Source organism: Perognathus longimembris, chromosome 14 (genome assembly GCF_023159225.1).
Source record: "Perognathus longimembris pacificus isolate PPM17 chromosome 14, ASM2315922v1, whole genome shotgun sequence".
NCBI classification, from domain to species: Eukaryota; Metazoa; Chordata; class Mammalia; order Rodentia; family Heteromyidae; genus Perognathus; species Perognathus longimembris.
The window spans coordinates 42,908,206-42,930,066 of NC_063174.1; the positions used below are offsets into that span (position 1 = coordinate 42,908,206).

At 48.5% G+C, this 21,861-nt stretch overlaps 1 protein-coding gene across 7 annotated transcripts in view; it reads left to right on the top strand.

Annotated features, from left to right (window-relative positions):
• Esrrb (estrogen related receptor beta) overlaps positions 1–21,861 on the top strand; it is a 169,690-nt gene that overhangs the window by 107,074 nt on the left and 40,755 nt on the right. For all 7 annotated transcript variants that reach the window (XM_048362434.1, XM_048362430.1, XM_048362431.1 and 4 more), the window contains one exon: positions 6,917–7,326. In XM_048362434.1, coding sequence (XP_048218391.1) covers positions 6,917–7,326 — 410 coding nt within the window. The remainder of the gene's footprint in view (positions 1–6,916; positions 7,327–21,861) is intronic.

Here is a 21,861-nt window from a genome sequence, read left to right on the forward strand (position 1 = left end):
TTGAACTCAGGGCATTGAGCTCTCACTCAGCTTTTTTGTTCACGGCTGGGACTCTACCACTTGAGCCACACCTCCAGTTTGACATTTTGTTGGTTAGTTGGAGATGGCATCTCTTGGACTTTTCTGCCCAAGCTGTCTTCAAACAGATCCTTACTAGCTAGCTAGAATTACAGTCATCTGCCACTGTGGTTGGACTAGTAATTGTTTGTTTTTTGGTCATGGGGTTTGAACTCAAGGCCTGGGCGCTGTCCCTGAGCTCTTTTGCTCAAGGCTAGCACTCTACTACTTTGAGCCACCTCACCATTTCTGGTTTTCTGGTGGTTAATTAGAGATAAAGAGTCTCATGGACTTTCCTGCCCTAGCTGGCTTTGAATCTCCATCCTTAGATCTCAATCTCCTGTATAGCTAGGATTACTGGAGTGAGCTACAAGTGCCTGGCTAGACTAGGATTTTTATTTTTTGTGGTAATGAACTCAGAGCTTGGGTGTTGTCCCTGAGCTTTTCTGCTCAAGGCTAGCACCTTGGCCACAGCTCCACTTCTGGCATTTCGATGGTCAATTAGAGATAAGAGTGGCAGGGACTCTCCTGCCTGGGTAGGCTTTAAATCAAGATCCTCAGATCTCAGCTTCCTGAGTGGGATTACAGGTGTGAGCCACTGGTACCAGGGTAGTTTTGTTTTTGCTAATAAGGTTTAAATTCGAGGCTTCTTGCTTGCTTGGCTGGTGCTCTATTGTTTGACCTAGGGCTGGAGAGCCCTGCTTGTTGCTAATCATTTTGGACACGGAGTCTTGAGGACATTTCTGCCCTCACTGGTCTCAAACTGTGATCCTCCAGATCTCAGCCTCCTAATTAGCAAGGATTGCATGGAAGGGAAGCAAAAAACTATGTAGCCCAGGCTAGCCCAGAACTCACTATGTAGCTCAAAGAGCTTTAAGCTTTCAGACTCCCTGCCTCTGTTCTCCCAATGCTGGCATTAGAGGCATGCACTGGCACTCATGTCTAGGCTCTTTAAATTTTCCTTTAAATCCTCTTGGTTCAGTTCTCTTGGTCTTTTTCCCTGTCTTCCTCATTTTTTTTTTTCCAGTCCTGGGGCTTGGACTCAGGGCCTGAGCACTGTCACTGAGCTTCTTTTGCTCAAGGCTAGCACTCTACCACTTGAGCCACAGCACCACTTCCGGCTTTTTCTGTCTATGTGGTGCTGGGGAATTGAACCCAGGGCTTCATGCATGCTAGATAAGCACTCTACCACTAAGACACATTCCCATCCCTCCCCTCCTTTTTTTAAGGACTATTTTCAGCCTGGAGCCAGTGGCTCCTCCTAGCTACTCTTGAGGCTGAGATCTGAGGATTGTGGTTGGAAATCAGCCCAGGCAGGAAAGTCCCCCGGAAACTCTTTAACTCCAATTAACCACTCAAAAACTGGAAGTGCTGCTGTGGCTCCAAGTGGTATAGCACTAGCCTTGAGTGAAAGAGCTTAGGGACAGAGTCCAGGCCCTGTGTTCAAGCCCCACAACTGACAATAACAACAACAACAACAAGAATATTTTTTACACGCTGGGTGACAGTGGCTCATGCCTGTGATCCTACCTACTCAGGAGGCTGAGAACTGAGGATCAGGGTTCAAAGCCAGCCCAGGCAGAAAAGTCCGTGAGACATTTATCTCCAATAAACTACTTAGAAAAAGCTAGAAGTGGTGCTGTGGCTCAAGTGGTAGAGTGCTAGCATTGAGTACAAGGAGACTCGGGGACAGTGCCCAGGTTCTGAGTTCAAGCCCTAGGACTGGCAAATAAATAAAGTAATAAATAAAAGTAATGATACGATTACAGCCTGAAGCTGTGTATCTTTGTCCCAATTTGTCCATGAATGAACATTATGTTAATCGCACCTCCTGAGACACACACCCCCCCCAACCGGGTCTGACCTCTTCAGTAGCTTTCTTTGCCCTTTTGACGCATCAAGTAAGGCAGCCAAGAATGGCCCTGTATGTCTAGCATTCCCTTCCAGGATAAGAAGTCAAGAGATGGGCTGGGAATGTGGCTTGGTGGTAAAGTGCTTGCCTAGCATGCATGAAGCCCTGGGTTCAATTCCTCAGTACCACATAAATGGAAAAAGCCAGAAGTGGTGCTGTGGCTCAAGTGGTAGAGTGCTAGCCTTGAGCAAAAAGAAGCCAGGGACAGTGCCCAGGGCCTGAGTTCAAGCCCCAGGACTGGCATAAAAAAACCCAAAACGGGCTGGGAATATGGCCTAGTGGCAAGAATCCTTGCCTCATATACATGAAGCCCTGGGTTTGATTCCCTAGCACCACATATATAGAAAACGGCCAGAAGTGGCGCTGTGGCTCAAGTGGCAGAGTCTAGCCTTGAGCAAAAGGAAGCCAGGGACAGTGCTCAGGCCTTGAGTCCAAGCCCAGGCCTGGCCAAAAAAAAAAATAATAAATAATAATAATAATAATAAAAAATAAAAAAACCCAGAACAAAACAAAACAAAAGTCACGAGATGACACTGAGGACCTGGGATCTGTTGGAGGCCATCAGCATTTGAGAGGTTTTGCACAGAGTGTCCTGTGTGGATTTGGGGTTAGGCAGAAGCTTAAAACTGCGGTCAGACTGTGCTGGTTGAAACCTAGTCTTACTCATCACTGGAGTAAACTGAAGCTCTGAGCCTCTGAGCTCTAGCCCCTCCTCTCCTCCCCTCTTATTTTTTGTCAGTCATGGAGCTTGAACTCTGGGCCTGGGCGCTGTTCCTGAGTCAGCTCAAGGCTAGCACTCTGCTACTTGAGCCACAGCTCCACTTCCCGTTTTCTGGTGGTTAATTAGAGATAAAAGACTCACAGACTTTCCTACCCAGGCTGGATTTGAACCATGATCTTCAGATCTCAGCCTCCTGAGGAGCTAGGATTACAGACATGAGCCCCCGATGCCCAACTACCAGCCCATCTGTTCAGTAAAGTGGAGCTACATAGTGTGTAGGAGACAGGGTAAGCATTGAATAAAATGGAATAAAGGAACATCCAGCACATGCAGCTGGGACTTAAAGTATGGTGGCTGCTATCACCCAGTTTTAGAATGTGCACACACATACACACACACACACACACACACACACACACACACACACACACAATCAGATGAGCCTGGAAGGACACAGTAAAGAAGATGTGGCTTCTTCTAGAATACACAAAGTAGGACCTGGCAGGGTACAATAGGGTAGCCCCATCAATATGGTTTCAACAATGCACTTGTAGTTGTTCATTTTTTTGACATTCCTATAAGACAGGGCCTGACCTTGAGACCTTGGGCTCTTGCTTGTTGTCTGTGTGTCTGCTTGATGAAGTTGTCTCTTGGCACCGAGTAGATGCTGATTGTCCTTGCAAAAGAGATTCCTTTCAACACTTTAATAATAGTCACAGAAATGAGAAAGCTGAGCTGGGAGAATGGGGAGCCAGGTGTGGCGGTCAGTGCATGCGCATAACCCTCACACTGCAAAGGTTGAAGCAGGAGGATCATAAGTTCAAGGTCAGCCTAGGCTCTATAGCAAGTCTCTGTCATAATGTCATAAGTAAATAAATAAATAAAGAAAGAAACAATAAAGAAATGACATCATTTGAACCCATCACCCCCCCTCCCCCAAAACACTGCAGGATGCTTTGGGCTTTTCAAGATCAAGGGGGGGGGGGACACAGTCATACCCACCTTGGTGTCCATCAAGGTTGGCTGAGCTGGGGGGCTAAGAAGGCAGTTGGGAAACTGTCACCTGCCCACTCCTGGAGCAGACCGGATGTTCTACTTGCTTCCTAGGGGTATATGCTTCTCATGCCTCCAGGGACAGAGCTGAAGCACGGGGTGTATAGTACATGCTAGTTAAACCGTAGCTGTTGCTCATGAGGGTTATGTCACATGTATCTTATGAAGTATTTCCCTTTGGAGAAACCGGTGAAAGACTGGTAGAGCCAAAGAAAAGGGAGCTCTGACAGCAGAACTGTACAGTGGGCCTGGCATGGTCCTATAAAGAGTAGAACATTAGGCATCCATCAGGAGCTGCTTTCAAGAGCACGTAGTTACCTGTTCTCCCTTTTACCTCATGGTAGGGTGTTTGTGGGGGTGTTCCGAGATGCACCCCTGCCTGCTCAGTCAATTTCCTACAGATGGCTATCTTGTCAGACTGATGGCACTTCCTGGGGCCACACCACTGGTGTTTGGAGAGAAGGTGGGTGCTTGGCTCAGAGACAGGATAGGGCACCGGTCTGATCTGTTAGAGGACCTGGAGAAGACCCTCGATGGGAAGACCCTCTGCCAATTCAAGAGAGACCAGGGGCATGTCGGAGAGAGTCCCAGGGTGCTTCTGAAACACTCCATTTGGAATAGAAGAGATCCAGAGCCCAAGCTACAGGGCCGGATCCCTATGTGAGTCTTTTAGTATCAGGCAGCTTCTGATTATGGTTAGAATTATATTATAGGACAGGGCTGGGGATGTGGCTTAGTGGTAGAGTGCTTGCCTAGCATGCATGAAGCCCTGGGTTCGATTCCTCAGAATCACATAAACAGAAAAAGCCAGAAGTGGCACTGTGGCTCAAGTGGTAGAGCACTAGCCTTGAGCAAAAAGAGGCCAGGGACAGGGTTCAGGCCCAGAGCCAAGCCCCAGGACTGGCAAAATACAAAAACAAAAAACAAAAAAATGAACTATATAGTACATGTGTTTCCTGTATTCCAGACATGTTCAATTGCAAATGAAGGATAGCCTTAGGAGATGTGCCATGAACTTCCCAATGGGACCAGGGGTGGTAGAGGCCCCTATACTAGAAAATTTAACAGACACCACTGAGGTCTTGGTATATGGCCAAGGACTTTGATGGGAGGTGGATTTTGAGCTCTGTTGAGGAAGCCCCTTTGCCAGGGAGTGACCAGACTTCTCTAATGGGCTGTCTAGAAAAGACGGTCCTGACAAGAAAACAATCCCTATCTCTCAAGAAAGCAATCACTGTATCTGAATCACACTGGAGTTGGCTTTGGCTGACATCCAAGACTTTTCCCTGCTTCTCTCACTTGTCCCTGGGCCATAAACATCAACTTCCTCTTGCTCCCTTCACAGAAGCAGTAGAGAGAGTGGGGCTGCCTGTAGTTAGACCCCAGGCCTCCTGACTCAGATCCCAATCCGGCCTGCAGTGTAGGGAGCAGCTGTGTTCCTCAGAACACAGCTCCTCTCCCTGCTGGGAGCTCAGCCTGTCTTCATCTCCAGGCTGAGGGAGGTCCAGGTCCCTGTTTGGACCTGGAGATATGGAAGCTGGGATATGGGAGGGTCACATTCTGGCTGCCTTCCCAACTACCCCACAGGGCTCTGGGAGGAGGGGCTTCCTATCACTGCAAACGTTTCTGCCCAGGATTCGCCATATTTTTTTAATCAATTAATGTTACTTAATTTGTTCTTCAAAACAAGTAAGTCAGATTTAATCAATTCTCAATATCCCTTTGCTTTCTTTGGTAACTACAATTCTTAAAGAATATATACAAGTACACGTGGTACTCTTCTTTCAATATTTCTATGTATAAAATTGGAGGAAAAGCCAGGCAAAAACGGAAGGATTGTGGTTCATGGCCAGCCCATGTTAAAAAAAAAAAAAGCAAGATCCTGTCTTATAAAAGAAGCTGGCATGGTAGTTCACATTTAAGATCCCAGCTAAGTGGGGAGACCATAGGAAGAGGATAAATTTTAAGGCCACCTAGGCAACCATATGGATCCGCCATATTGGTGAGGCTGTTTTGCTGTTCCAGGCCAAGAAACTTCAAGTTCAGGGCTGCAGGTGTAGCTGAGCATTAAAGCCTTGGAGTTTTGAGACCAGCCTAGGGAAGACCTTAACACGAATGGGAAGGGAAGGAGAGAGGACAAAGAGCTGGGAGGTGTGCATGCTGCTGGAGACACAGTTTTGGTGGAGCTGAGTTGGGTGGGAGCAAGGGGCTAAGAAGGAAAACGGAATGGGTAAGGGTCAGGGAACTATGTTCCAAATGAGCTGTCCATTAAGCAGCCCTGAGCCCGAGGCAAACCCCAAAGGCTACCAATCTGGGTGATGCCTTTCCCTCAAGCTGTCTCTCTTGATCTGGTCAGCTGACTTGACATCCTTAAGCCCAGTGTCGTTGACTAAAAGGAAATGTGGAAAGCACACTTGGGCTGGCCTCATAGCCAGCAGGGTCCCTATCATGGGCAGCGGTTACAGTGCAATGAGTCCTTTTAGCTGAGTTCCTGATAGAAGGGGTCTCGCTGGTACCTTTGCTGGCCATAAACTTTTCTTTGTTCTTTGTGCCTGGGTGTCTGCATGGTTTTCTGGTGAAGTCTAACAGAGTCTAACACTGATCGAGGGCTGGACACATTGGCATAGTTATATTGTGGCTATTACATTGTTATTCCTAGGAAGGAAGGTTGGCCATAGATTTGGGCTGAAGAGTTGCCATCTTGTGTCCTCCTCAGGCTAGCAGTTTGCAAAGTAAGAGATGTGTGACTTGAGCTTGGGTGCTGGTGGCTCACACCTGCAATCCTAGCTATTCAGGAGGCTGAAATCTAAGAGTAATAGTTCAAAACCAGCTGGGGCAGGAAAATCTGTGAGACTCTTATCTCGAATTTCACAGCAAAACCCAAACAAAACAGCCAGGAGTGAAGCAATGGCTTTGCCTTAAGGGGTAGAGTGAGAAAGCTACAGGGACAGTATCTAGGCTCTGAGTTCACAGACACACACACGCAGACACACCACACAAAATAAATAAAGTAAAACAAAGCAAACAGCAGTGTGTTGGGGAACTTAGAAGTTTGCAGGAACTTGCTGTGGGCTGCACCAAGCCTTGAGGACCACCACTGCATCTCCGCTGACCTGAGCTGGCGCCCCGCCCACCAGGCCCTCCCACCTGATTCCCCTGCTCTCTGTCCACAGGCTGCTCAACCGGATGTCCGCAGACGACCGGCTCCTGGGCTCCAGCTGCAGCTCTTTCATCAAAACGGAGCCGTCCAGTCCGTCCTCGGGCATTGATGCCCTCAGCCACCACAGTCCCAGCGGTTCATCGGATGCCAGCGGTGGCTTTGGCATGGCCCTAGGCACTCACGCCAATGGTCTGGACTCGCCACCCATGTTCACAGGTGCAGGGCTGGGAGGCCCTGCGTGCCGCAAGAGCTACGAGGACTGTGCCAGCGGCATCATGGAGGACTCGGCCATCAAGTGCGAGTACATGCTCAATGCCATCCCCAAGCGCTTGTGTCTAGTGTGCGGGGACATTGCCTCTGGCTACCACTACGGCGTGGCCTCCTGCGAGGCTTGCAAGGCCTTCTTCAAGAGAACCATCCAAGGTGCGTGGTTGGTGGGCAGAGCAGGGACTGGGTACAGGTGGTAGTCGGGCTACCAGTGGGGGCGAACTCGGGTCTGGGCTTCCAGGAAATAGATTCTCCTTTGCAATCACTCAAGCTTTCTCCTGTCTGCCATTCTGGGACTTTTTCAACAGTGGCAGGTACCTGGAGAGCAGTACCAAATGTGTGCCCCTCAGCTTATTCTTCTAGGGGAAAAAGAAAAAAAAAACCATTATTTGCTTTACCCCAGTGTAAACCTGTTGTTGGCAGGGTTAAGCTTTCTAGGAAAGCACTTTATCCCTTGAGCCATGCCTCCAGCCCTTGTTTTGTTTTCCATTCCAGGGGCTTGAGCTCAGGGCCTGGCTGCTGCCCCTGTGATTTTTCACTCAAGGCTACTACTGTTCTACCACTTGAACCACAGCACCACTTCAAGTTTTCCGGTGGTTAATTGGAGTTCTGGTGGTTCATAAGAGTTTCATGGACTTTTCTGCCCTGGCTGGCTTCAAACCTCGATCCTCAGATCTAAGCCTCCTAAGTAGCCAGGATTACAGGTGCTAGGCAAGCCTTTGTTTTTATCTTCTTTACTTGCATTGGTGAGACAAGACTGTTTTGCCAAGTTGATGGCTCTAGGCTTGTCCTCTTGGGGGTGGGGGATGATGAGTCTTGTTGGGTTCCTGGTGTGGCCTATCTTTAGGCTATTTTACAATGCATTTGCCTATCAGTCCCCCCCACTGCCTCTTTCTATGGGCCCAAGAGCATTCTGATAAATCCTTCCCAGCTTCCTGTCTACCGCTGCTCGTAAAGTTCTGGGCTGTGTCAGGTTTCACGGTGCTGAGAGACTGCATGGTTCCTACTGTAGCAGGTCTGTGGCACCTCCACACATTCCACCCGCTTAGCTCCCGAAGGCCTATTAAGCACCCAGCGTGCTCTGATTGCTGGTGTTACTACTACACAATGGAGGTAGGCCTACAGCTGGAGAAAACTCAGGAGACTCCAATTCTACCCCAACAGATCCCTCCTCCAAGGCACAGCTGTGGTCCCCTGGCTCAGCTCTTCTCCCTCTGGGCCATTTGCCTTTTTGGAAGAAGAGGCTAGGGATGATTTTCTTTGTCCATTTAGCTACTACTGGCTAAAATTTCTTCAAAGGAATCATCTATTAAACTAATTGAGGGCATTGGAATTGGACATTCCTTAAAGAAAGAATTGGAAGTCAGGTGCTCGTGGCTCGTATTTGTCATCCTACCTACTCAGGAGGCTGAGATTGGGGACGAAGGTTTAAAGCCAGCCTGGGCAGTCAAGTCTGTGAGCCTCTTATTTCAAATTAACCACAGGGGGGAAAAATCTGAAAGTGGAGGTCTAGCTCAAGTGGTAGAGTGCCAGCCTTGAGCAAAAAAGTTAAGGGGCAGTACCCAGGCCAGTACTGGCACAGGAAAAAAAATGGACCTGGGTTAGCATTCTCCTGGGTCAGAGGCTTCTTGCTTGGTTTGCTGCCTTGGGTTTTCTTTCATTTCATTTGCTTCGTGTGTAAAGTGAGAAATCATCCGAAATCATCTCTGACAGGGGCTGGGAATGTGGCTTAGTAGTAGAGTGTTTGTCTAGCATACATGAAGCCCTGGGTTCAATTCCTCAATACCACATAAACAGAAAAGGCCAAAAGTGGCACTGTGGTCCAAAGAAGCTCTGGGACAGTGCCTGGGCCCTTAGTTCAAGCCCCATGACTGGTAGGGGGCAAAAAAAAAAAAAAGATCCTGTCAGACAATAGAGGGGGTTAATATATATCAAGCACTTAGAGGGGCTGGGAATGTGGCTTAGTGGTAGAGTGCTTTTCTAGCATGCATGAAGCCCTGGGTTTGATTCCTCAGCACCACATAAACAGAAAAAGATGGAAATGGTGCTGTAGCTCAAGGGGTAGAGTGCTAGCCTTGAGCAAAAAAAGCTTGAACAGTGCGGGGGCCTGAATTCAAGCCCCAGACTGGCAAACAAAAAGAAGAAGAGGAAGAAGAAAAGGAAAAACCAGCAATAAAAGTGCTAAAAATGAATGTTTACAATTATTTTCACCTTAATACCACTTAAGACACCAGACACAATTTGATTTTACAGAAAAAAGCTTTCTATAATCTACATACTTTAAATAAAGCAGTGTAATTATTATTTTCATCTAGTAAGATTTAGATCATTTTACCTATTTTAGTTAGAAATACTTACCGAATCTTAAAATATGGTAAAGGACTTGGGAGTATTGCTCAAGTAATCGAGTAACTACCTGCTTAGCAAGCATGAAGTGCGGAGTTCAAAGCTCCTGTAAAAGTAAAAGCAACTTTTCCTAAAACCCCAGACCTTAGTTTCATTATTCAGTTTGGAAGGAGTCCCAGTCCCAGCTTCACCCTGCAAATATTTATTTAGCTCCTTCTGTATTTGCTTTGTGTTAGCTGCTAGGGCATCTATGAATGCTTTGGGGCTGGGCCAGCTTTTTCTTCAGCAACTGGGATGGTACCCCGCACCGGGTGAATGCTAGGCACCTGCCAGCCTTCTCTACTCCTGCACCTTCTGGAGGACCTGGTGTCTCAGGGAAACACATTATGGTAATTCCGCTTCCTGTCTCAGCAAGACTGAGAACCCCTTACAAACGATCTTATAAATCAGTGACTATTTGACAACATGAAATGTTTTAACTAATTTAAGTTACTGAAATGCCCCCCCACTCCACCTAAATTGGTGAATTTTCATTATTTTAAACAATCTTCAAGATCAGTGTTTAGAAAATTGTATTTAAGGAGACTATTAGATTTTTTTTCTTTTCCAGACTGCTTTTACATGGGATTGGAGCATTCTGGATCCCATTTTTCTAGAAGCAGAGGCTGCTGTTTGTAGACCCACAGCCCCTACGCTCCCTCACTGGATGAGTACAGGTAGCTGAGAATGTTCTGAGCCAGTTTGGAGTCTGAAGGAAAGATCTGTAAATAGCTTTAATTATTTTCTACCAGGAAGAGGATATTGATCTCTTCGTAGAAGTTATTAGACAAACATGCTCAGTACCAGCAAGGGGCTGCCCTCCAGAGGAAGAAAAGCAAGCTTGAAGGCAGATAGACTGCACTGGTATTTACAGTTTACTTTTTGATTTTGTTTAACAGAGATTAAATTTTTTTTTCTTTCTAAATGTCATTGTAGAACAGTTGGAAAACCAGAAGTGTGCATCTGGAAAAAAAAGACTTATGCTAGAACAACTAGAGACAAGCGAAGGTGCCACTGGCTTATACCTACAATCCTAGCTACTCAAGAGGCTGAGGTCTGAGGATCATGGTTCAAAGTCAGTCAGGGCAGGAGAGTTCATGAGACTTTTCCAGTTAACCACTAGAGAACTTGAAGTGGTGCTGTGGTTCAAAGTAGTGGAGAGCTAGCCTTGAGCAAAAGAGCTTCGGGACAATGCCTCGGCCCTGAGTTCAAGCCCCATAACTGACCAAAAAAAGACTATCTAAGAAATGAGTTAGCATTGAGTCTTACTTTGTGTAAGGTGCAGAGGACAGACAGAATAGGATCAGGATGCTGTCCCCAAAATACTGGATAGCCATGATTAGTATCCTGAGTATACTGGCATTTCCAACATGCAGAGATTCCTAAGCACTTGCCCAATCAGGGACCAAACAAGGATAATAGCCAGCTCTCTCCCCTCCCTCCACTTCACTGAGCTATCTCTCAAGCCCCTAGGCCATGAAAAAAAAAGTTTCTCATAAATAGAAAGCATTATTTGTGGAAGGATTCATTCCACAGTGTATGGAAAGTACAGGCTCTGGAAACCATACTAGCTCCCACCCTACCACCCTATCTCAGGTGTTTTGTTTTTTGTTTTCTTGTGAGTACTGGGGCTTGAACCCAGGGCCTGGATCCTTGGTACTCCCCCTTGGTCTTTTCTGCACACCACTATCACTTTGCCACTTGAGCCATGCCTTCTAGTCCCAGCTTTTGACCGGCTCATTGGATGTAAGAGTCTTGGGGGCTGGGAATGTGGCTTAGTGGTAGAGTGCTTGCCTAGCATGTATGTATGAAGCCCTGGGTTTGTATTCCTCAGCATCCCATAAACAGAAAAAAGCAGGAAGTGGAGCTGTGGCTCAAGTGGTAGAGTGTTAGCCTTGAGCAAAAAGAAGGCAGGGACAGTTCTCAGGCTTTGAGTTCAAGCCCCAGGACTGGCACAACAAAAAAGTCTTAGGGACTAGCCTGCCCAGGCTATCTCTGAGTAGCTATCCCGAGTAGCTAGGATTATAGGTGTGAGTCTGACTTTTACCTCTTGGCTCAGCTCAACCCAGCTATCATAGCCAACATGTGAAGAATATTTAGGTTGCAGAAACAAGAATGTCACTGAGGAGCAAGCAGATCTTAGATAGTCCATCCTCTGCAGATACCTGTCAGAGAGCCCACTGATTGGCCAAGCAGGGTGCTAGCCCAGTGTGTGTGGGGTGGGAGGGAAGCTGGGGAATGGGAAAGAAGGGCGGGCAGGCCATTGATGCCTGTGGCTATCCGCTTGCTTTTGTGAATCAAGGAGGGTGGGCTATCAGCCACCCTTAACTCATTTACAAATTGTCTTGTGACTGCTTTGAATACAGAGTTGTTACAAACTGGTGGCCCAGAGTAAACTATCAGCCCTTTACAGCTCCCACTCTTCAGCTAGGCAGAATAAGTCTCCAACTCTCTGGAGCTTAGAATCGGCCCCTAGGTGCACATGAAGTATTCGTACCTGCTCTACTCAGTTCTGTGCCTGGGTCCAGAGTCTATCCTCAGGGCTCTGAGGTGTAGCTGTGGGACCCAGATTAGATGAGCTCAGATGTAAGAAAGAGAAAGGTACTCTCCGGTGGATCAGACAGAATGGTTCCAGGCAGAGCAGAGAGACTAGAATTTGATTGAATTCACTATATCTAAAGGGGAAAATGGCTCTTCTACTGGTATTGGCCGGCCCTTGAGGCTGAAAGAAAGGTAGAAGTAGGCAAAGGTTCTTCCATGCTTGGTAGAAGTAGGCAAAGTTTCCTCCATGCTTGGTAGAAGTAGGCAAAGGTTCTCCATGCTTGGAAAAGGGATGCGTAGCCTGGGACCCACCTGATGACCATTAAGCATTTCCTTTCTCAGGTGAGCATCTTCCGGATTGTGATTTGGTCCCCCTGTAGGTCTTCTGCAAGTAGTGAACTTACTGCCCTGATGAACAGCTCAGATTCTACAGGTGTTTGAACTGGCATCTCTGGGCTTAAACATCAGGAGTCCGAACTTGGGCAATGGGCATCTGTCTGGGGCAGAGGCTCGGCTTTGCCATGGCTGGCAGAGTGTGATAGAGGGGTGATGCAAGTGGTTTGGCCCTCCGAGGTGCCACTTGGGGGATTTTCCCATCTGTACCCCGAGTCCTTGACCTCTTGTTCTGAGCAGTGAGTATCTCCAGCTTCAAATGCCTCTTCTCCCTGAAATTGCATGGACTGACTCCATTGTTACTTCTAAGGAAGAGCAGCCTGCCTATCCCAGGCACAGCTCTCCCCAGAGACCCTCTCAACCTTTTTCCTTCTTTTCCCTCTCTTATTGTCTAGTCTCTTTTCTCACTTCCATCAGTTCTTGTTTTTGTTTTGGTGCCAGTGCTGGGACTTGAACTTGGGGCCAGGGTGTTGTCCCTTAGCTGCTTTTTTTTTTTTGCTCAAGGCTGGTACTTTACCATTTGAATTACAACTCCACTTCTGGCTTTTTGCTAGTAAATTGGAGATAAGAATTGCACAGACTTTCATGCCCCAGCTGTCTATGAACGGTGAGCCCCAGATCTCAGCCTCCTGAGTAGCTGAGGTTACAGGCAGGAGCCATTGGTTCCTGGCCTGTGTGGTCCTGTTTATTGAAGCCTGCTGTGGTGGCTCTGTGATAGAGCACAAGCTCAGGATGAGTCTTGGATTTGATCCTTAACACCACAAAGTGAATGCTAGGCTGTGTAGAGGGTGAAGTGGGGATTCACCCCTTCCTGACTCAGAAGGGACCAGCTTCCCTGATGTGTCTAGGGAAGAGACCCTTCCAGCACCTCCTGGATATGTCATTTAAGACAAAGAGGAGCAAGTGAAGCTGAGTCCTGGCACAGTGTTTACTCATCTGGGGCACAGATGTAGGCCTGGGAGGGAAGTCCCTGAGGTGCCGGGCAGAGGCATGATTGATGGGTTCTTCTGCCTTGGACCACCTCCAGGTCTTTTGTCCTGAAGAACTAGGCTGGCTGGTGGATCCCGGGGGACCCAAGGCAGTGTTATGAAGACAAAGCCCCGGAGCTGGGTGGGTGTGAGATCTGATTCTGATCTCAGTCCAGTGACCCACCTGCTGCTGACCTTGGGCAAGGACTGGCCTCTTCTGGCCTCAGTTTCCTCATGTGTGCAGAGACCACAAAGCCCACAAAGCTTTAGCTGTCTGTAAGGCACCAAGGGGCTAGGGAAAGCAGCTCATGGGCCCTCTTTGGAGACACAGGCAAGGTACAAGTCAGCATGCGGTTGGTGTGTGAACCAGGTGACACCCAGAGCTGGTCTCTTTAACCTGATCAGCAATCTCGTAATTGTTTTATGGTTTTGCTTTTCTGTGCTTTTTGTGCTGGCACTGGGCTTGAACTCAAGGCCAGACCCTGCCTCTTAGCCTTTTCACTAAGGCTGGTACTCTACCACTTGAGCCACAGCTCCACCCAGATTTCTTTGGTGGCTACTTAGAGACAAGCTGTGGATGGACTTTCCCCACCAGGCTGGCTTCTAAGGGATCCTCGAATCTCAGCCTCCTGAGTAGCTAGGGTTGAAGGTGGGAGCACCGAAACGGAAAGGCTGGATTGGAGTGAGTTTTTGAAGTACGACTGCAAGATGGAGACTGAGGAAGAGTCTAGAATTTCTGAGGTTGCTACAGAGATCGATGGAATGGCAAGACCATCATGGGAAAAGAAACCTAAAAGGAAGAAGTGTTCAAGGGGGCAAAGGGGTAGACAGATGGTAGATGATGAAATTTTAGATTTGTTCAGTTCCCAGAGACCAGAGAGAATTGGGAATTAGAGCCTAAAGCTCAAGAAAGAGATCTAAATGGGCTTTTGGGCCAAATGAAGTCGGGCGGTGTTTTTCAAAGTCCACTCTCCCCACCTTCCCCCTAAGCACTGGGTTTCCTTTGGAAGTTCCTTAGAAATGCAAAGTGCCAGCCCCACCCGGCCCTAGCCTGCTGCTCTGCACGTGAGAGCCTTTAGGTTGGGCTCAGCAATCAGATTAAAACGTCCAGCCCTTTTCCCACTGAGACTGGTGCATTCTCTACTTTGAAAACAGCTGTACTGGGGAAAGCTTTTGAAGTTGGGGAGAGATGCGGGCTGGTGGTAGGGAGCCTGGGAGGAGTTGAGAAACAATGCATCTGTCCCAGATTCACATTTTTTTTGTACATCCTTCAAGGGAGGCATCTGACTTTTCCTTGTTTATTCATTATTGAAAGCTTCCTGAATCTTTGAGTTTGTTATGGAAACTGTAAGGTTTATTAAAGTAGCTAGCCTATGAATGAGAACACCATATGGTATTCAGGCAGGGGAGAAAAAGTTTATTCCCCAGCTGCTGACCTGTGGCCAAGGGCTGATTCACAACCACACATGTCTTATGGAGGACAGGGGTAGGGAGGTGTGGCCAGCTGAGAGGAGGTGGCTGCCCCAGGTATGCCAGTTACCTAGGTAATGCAGGTACTGGGCAGAGACTTTAGACAGGTGGGGGCCTCTGCATGGAGCCCTCCCAGGGGAGGGGGTGAGGAGGACCTTACTGGGGCTTGAACTCATGGCTTAGACATTGTCCCTTAACTTTTTCACTCAAGGCTTGAGCTTGTGATACAGCTCTCCTTTTGGTAGTTACTTGGACATAAGAGTCTCACAGATTCTCCTGCCTTCAGATTTCACTATAGGATTATAGGTGTGAGTTGTAGGTGTCTGGCTTTATTATGGAATTTTAATTTATTTACTTATGTATGTATTTATTTTGCAATCCTGGGGTTTGAACTCAGGGCCTAGGCTCTGTCCTTGAGCCTTTCTGTGCTCACGGATAGCCCTCTACCCCTTGAGTCACAGTGCCATATCTGGCCTTTTTCTGTTTATGTGGTATTGAGGAATCGAACCCAGGTCTTCATGCATGCTAGACAAACACTGTACCACTCAGCCACATTCCCAGCCCTTGGAGGGATTCTTGATAAGCCCATGGGATGACGGCAGGGATTTGAGCAGCTGAACATCCTAATACAGACTGCCAAAGAAGTCTGCTCTGAGCGTTTGCCTCCTCCCACCATCTGCGTCTGAGGCCCGGCTGTGCAAATGCATCCCTCCAACTAGGACACCCCTTTCAGCCAATTGCACTTCTGCCCCCTCTATTCCTCTGAGAGGTTTCTCCCCTGTGCCACTCTTTGGCCGGAGAAGCATAGGAGTGTGCGTGCGTGCGTGCGTGTGTGTGTGTGTGTGTGTGTGTGTGCGCGCGCGGGCAATGTCCTGTGATAGACCAGAGGCCTGTGCGGCTTGTGAAAGGGAAATGGAGATGGAGGCAAGAGGTGAGAGGTCAAGGGCTGTTGCAGCTGGGGAAGGAAGCAGGATAAAAAAGCCTCAGGATCAGCGCAGAAGAGTGCAGGGTGCCTCCTCAGCCTCTGACCTGAGTCACTGGGTAGATGGAGTCCCTTGAACGGCTGACAGTACAGTGAGAAGAGCAGGGAAGGGGAGGGGAGTTTAGTTTGAAAAAGCCAAGATCCTCAAGGGACCGAGAAAGAAGTGGGATCAGGAGTCAGATCATCAATCTATAGGGAGGAGAGGTTGGAGGGCAGATGGCACTGGGCCATCCAGGGTGGAAGGGGCAGTCTCTGTCCTCCAGGAGCAAGGCTAGGAAGAGAGCCAAGCGCTTTCGTAGCAGCTGCGTACCAGGTCAGCCAGCCTCAGCCCATAAGTCCCCATGGGCTGTTTGAACTCAGCACTCCCATCCCTGAGCCCGGGCGGGGCTGTTGGGCTCCTGCAGTTGTTTCTGGGCAGCTGATGGGGGTGCCACTGGGATCCCCTTCTTAGGGTGGCCCAGGATCAAAGAGACTTGGTGGTGCCTCAAGGTCACCAGCAATCTGGACCGGGTTCTGTGTATTCCTGTCTCCTCCAGTTGCGTGTGTGTGTGTGTGTGTGTGTGTGTGTGTGTGTGTGTGTGTGTGTGTGTGTGTGTGTCTCTCTCCTGGGGCTTAACTCCTGGGCACTGTTCCTGAGCTTTCCTTGCTCAAGGCTAGCACTTCACTTCCAGCTTTTTTGGTGGTTAGTTGGAAGTAAGAGTGTCAAGACCACCAAGCTACTCTGGAGGCTGAGATCTGAGGATCACGATTCAAAGCCAGCTTGAGACATTTATCTCCAACCAAACCAGAAGTGGCGCTGTGCCTCAAAGTTATAGAGCATTAGCCTTGAGCAAAAAAAAGAGCTCAGAGACAATGCCCAGGCCTCGAGTTTAAGCCCCACAACTGACAAAAAACAAAACAAAACAAAACAAAAAACAACTCATTACCTTTCCTGTCTGGGCTGGCTTTGAATCATGATCCTCAGATCTCAGATCTCAACTTCCTGATATATGGCAGACATTAATGTTACCGATTATCAGAAAGGGTAGATAGCCTTAGATATCTAAAAAATGAATTCTAGAGTAAAAATTAGACTGAATAACCTTGTTCCACAAAGACCCTGACTCTGTGATGTGTGTGTGTGTGTGTGTGTGTGTGTGTGTGTGTGTGTTGATACTGGTGCTTGAACTCAGAGCTTCCTGCATTTGCTTAGCTTTGTGCTCAAGGATGATACTCTCATCACTTGAGCCAAAGCTCTACTTCTGGAGTTCTGTGGTTAATATTAGATAAGAGTCTCATGTACTTATCTGCGGGTAATGTGTTTGAACCTCTATCCTTAGTTCTCAGCCTCCTGTGTAGCTAGGATCACAGGTGTGAGCTACAAGAACCCAGATTCCTCACTTGATTTGTACATCTATCAGCTAGCTTCCTTTCTTTTCTTTTTTTTCGTGGGTCATAGGGCATGAACTCTGGACCTGGGTGCTGTCCCTGAGCCCTTCAGCACAAGGCTAGTGCTCTACCACTTTGAGCCACAATGCCACTTCCTGTTTTCTGGTGATTAATTGGAGATAAGAGTCTCATGGACTTTCCTGCCCAGGCTGGCTTTGAACCTTGATCCTCAGATCTCAACCTCCTGAGTAGCTAGAATTACAGGCGTGAGCCACCAGGCCTGGTCATCTATCAGCTTTTCTGATATGGAAACGGTACCCATTTTGTGGCACAGGAAACCGAGGCCCCAAAGTGGAGTCTTCACATGTCAATGCTGGATATACTCCCAGATTTGACCCCTGAATTTATGCTGGCCATCGGCTATGTCCCGGTGTTGTGTGGGCACACCTCCAAACTTGCCATCCCAGAGTTGGCCAGGGTCTGCGTGGGTGTCTGTGTGCCACCAATGTCCTCTGCCTGGTCCTGAGCTCCTCTAGGCTCCCCTTGAGACCACAAGGACTGTGATGCACTAATCTCATCACTTTATCGAGGAGGCACTTACAGAAATTACAAGACAAGGCCTCCAGCCTGCTTTTGCTGGCAGCCAGCCGCCGGGACCATAAAACAAATTGAAAGGGACAAAAATGAGTACAATTAGAATGTATGTGTGTACACACACTCACGCATGCCCATGCATACACCTAACGGTCAAGAACAGTACTTCAGGTGAGTGTTTGCTCCTCCCATCATGGAGGGCAGCAGGGACAAGCTTACATACATGCTTGACCCCCCTACTCTGGGCAACAGCCTTTGGTCCACTCTCCCTCAAGGGTGCGGGCAGGTGGGCACCGGGGCATGGGAAAAGGTAGCAGTGTGCACACCTGTCCCAAACAACTCCACATACTCTACATGTGGGCTCCGTGCCTGCTTTGCCTGCAGCAGAGCCCACAAACCAGCCACCTGGTCCCACCTATCCTCAGCCTGCACTCTGCTCTCTTGTCACATTGCTAAACACTTGTCTGTGTGTCTGTCTGAGCCAGTGGCTCCCTATGTAGCCCAGGCTGGCCTAGAACTCTCCAATTTCTATAGACTTATTATTCTCAAGTACTGGGATTATAGGCGTTTACCACCACACCCGGGCTCACATTTGTAAGATGGGGGGGGGAAAAAGTTGACTCTAGGGTGGTCAGGAAAGTTAAAGACACCACATGTGTAAAACAAGATTGCAGCTACATCATGATGAGCACAGGACCATGTCAGCTCTCCGTATGTATTGAGCACAAGGCATTTGGTTGTAAGAGGGAGCTAGCCTGGGTGGCGGAGCAAGTCAGAACACCGGCAGAGGAGAGGGGAGTGGCTAGTCAGTCAGTAGAGAGGGAATTGGAGAAGCAGCTGGGCCAGGCTGGCATGGGGCAGGGGAGGCATAGGGAGTATGGTGGGCTTGTCCTTAGCTTTTTTTTTGGCCAGTCCTGGGCCTTGGACTCAGGGCCTGAGCACTGTCCCTGGCTTCTTTTTGCTCAAGGCTAGCACTCTGCCACTTGAGCCACAGCGCCGCTTCTGGCCGTTTTCTGTATATGTGGTGCTGGGGAATCGAACCTAGGGCCTCGTGTATCCGAGGCAGGCACTCTTGCCACTAGGCTATATCCCCAGCCCCTGTCCTTAGCTTTAAGAACTCAGATCTAGAAGCCTGGAGACCACACGGAACTGGAACTGGTAAGTGTGCAATGGGTTCCAGGAACTGACAATTTTGTGGAGTGATTAGGGAGGAACTCACAGGAAGGTTGGAGAGATGGAGAGAGGGTTGAGGTAGAGACAAGGGCCAAATTCTACAGAGCCCCGATGGCACAAGGGTAAGTGGGAATTTATTTCATGTCTATTTTCCTGTTTCTCTTTTTAATTTTACCATACTCATGTGACTACTAAAATTATTTTTGAGCCCAGGTGCCCGTGATTCAGGCTTTTTATCCTAGCTACTTGAGAGGCTGAGATCAAGAGTAGTTTAAGGCAGATGTGTTCACAAGATCCCTTCTAAACCCAATGGCTGGACACAGTGGCATGTGCCTCTCATCCCAAGCTACTTGTGAGGCAGAGGAGATCTCATTCTAGGGTAGCCCAGACAGAGAAGTCTGAGCTTCTCTCAACTGAGAGAAGCTAGGTTTGGTGGTGCTTACCTGTCATCCACCAATGATAAGCCTACAAATAGGTGGATTGTGGTCTAGGCACATGCCTGGAGAGCAGACCCTACCTCAGAAATAGCCTGCTCAGGCCAGGAGTTTGGCCTAGAGGTAAAGTGCTTGCCTAGCATGCCCAAAGCCCTGGGTTTGATTCCTCTGTACCACATACATAGAAAAAGCTGGAAGTGGTGCTGTGGCTCATAGTGGTAGAGTGCTAGCCTTGAGCAAAAAGAGCTCAAGGATAGTGCCCAGGCCCTAAGTTCAAGCCCCAGGACTGGCAAAAAAATAAACAAAAACAAACAAACAAAAAATAACCTGCTCAAAGCAGGGCTAGAGACGTGACTCAGTCAGCGGCAGGGGCATTCACCTACCAAGTGAGGCCTTAAGCATGAGGTACTCCAACACCAAAAAACAAAACAAACAAGAATAAATGGTTAGGATGATAAAAGTGTGTGGGAGGGGCACAGAATTGTCATCCCTTCCCATCCTCCAACAGAGAGGTGACCTCTAGCCCCTCCTGAGGAGATGGGACAAGGAGGAAGGGGAGCCCCAAGATGCTCAACAGGTAAGTTAGGCCTCTTGCAATGGGGGCCCAGTGACTCCTTCAGACACTTTGTCACTGGTGACATGCATCTGACTTGTTCCTAGAAAGTCTGACAGATGGCTACGGCACAGCATCTCCGCTGCTGGGTCAGCAACAGGGGTCTGTCCTTGAGGGTAGCACTGCTGATCGTTCCAATCTCCTGTGCCCAAAGTCTGGGGACTTTGTGTCCACTCAGGGTGTGGTGAAGATAGAGAGGCCGACATCATTCATGCAGAAAGCAGTGCACAGGAACTCCTAGCTAGTGTGTGTGTGTGTGTGTGTGTGTGTGTGTGTGTGTGTGTGCGTGTATGTGTCAGTATGGGGGTGTGTACTCAGGCCCCCTTGTATTCTCCTTTTTTTTTTTTTGCCAGTCCTGGGGCTTGAACTCAGGGCCTGAGCACTGTCCCTGGTTTCTCTTTGCTCAAGGCTAGCACTCTACCACTTGAGCCACAGCGCCACTTCTGGCTTTTTCTACTTATGTGGTGCTGAGGAATTGAACTCAGGGCTACATGCATGCTAGGCAAGTACTCTACCACTAAGCCACATTCTCAGCCCCTCCCCTCCTTTTTCCCCTCAAAGTTTGCACCCTACCACTTGAGCCACCTTCCACTTCCAGCTTTGGGGTGGTTAATTGCATATGAGTTTCACAGACTTTTCTACCCAGCCTGGTTTTGAACTAGAAACCTCAGATTTCAGCCTCCTGTGTAGTAGTGGCAACCACCAAAGCCTGGCTATTCTTCCTAGCTAATGTTACTGTCAAGTGGATGGATTACAAGGGCAGGCGGCTTCTCTCTGTCTTTCCGAGGTAGGTATCTATGTAGGGCTACGATGAGAGCCTGGCACCCCATCTGCTTGGCTTCCAGCACCAGGCGTATGCTCAGCAGACTGGCTAAGCCACTCTGATGGGACTGTGAATGTTCCCAGGAGCAGGCCCTGAGAAGAGCTTTGAAGGTCAGTCTAAGCCTCCTGAGGCCTGGCTGGTCACACTGCCCAGAAGCACTCCATCTAGGAAGTGTGTGTGTGTGTGTGTGTGTGTGTGTGTGTGTGTGTGTGTGTGTGTGTGTGTGTGTATCTTCCATGGCACTGTCAGCAGGCCATCATATATATGTTCTCCCTATCTTCTGGGGATTGGGCTTTCCAGGTACTGCTGGAGTTCGGCCAACTGTACATGCTACCTTCAGGGGGTCCCAGCCTCCTGGGAACCTGGGGTTGGCCTCATGGTAGCCACCTTAATAACTCGTTTGAGTGACTGGAAAATTCATCATAAATCCCCTCTGCCACGAAGAACCAACTGCACATATCAGAGGAGCACCTCTCACTGACTAACCCTTGACAGTCTTTTCTTGGCACTGGGGATTGAATTCGGTGCCTCTTGCTTCCTGGGCATGCATTCTACCACTTGAATCATGCATCCAGTTCTTTTCAGGGTGGTGCTAGGAATTGAGCCCACGACCTTTGATACTTGTAGACAAGCACTCTACCTATAAGGCTCCGTCCCCAGCCCATGCTTTACTGTGTGTGTGTGTGTGTGTGTGTGTGTGTGTGTGTGTGTGTGTATACACATACATTGATTGCGGCTTGAACTCGGGGCTTTGCACTCTCAGCATTTTTACTGAAGTCTGGTACTCCACCACTTAGACACACCTCCGCTTCTGGCTTTCTGCAGGTTAATTGCAGATGAGTTTCTTGGATGTGTGTGTCCTGCTTGGCTTTGAATCATGCATGATCCTCAGATCTCAGTGTCCTGAGTAGCTAGGATTATTGATGTGAGCCATCTGTGCCCAGCAC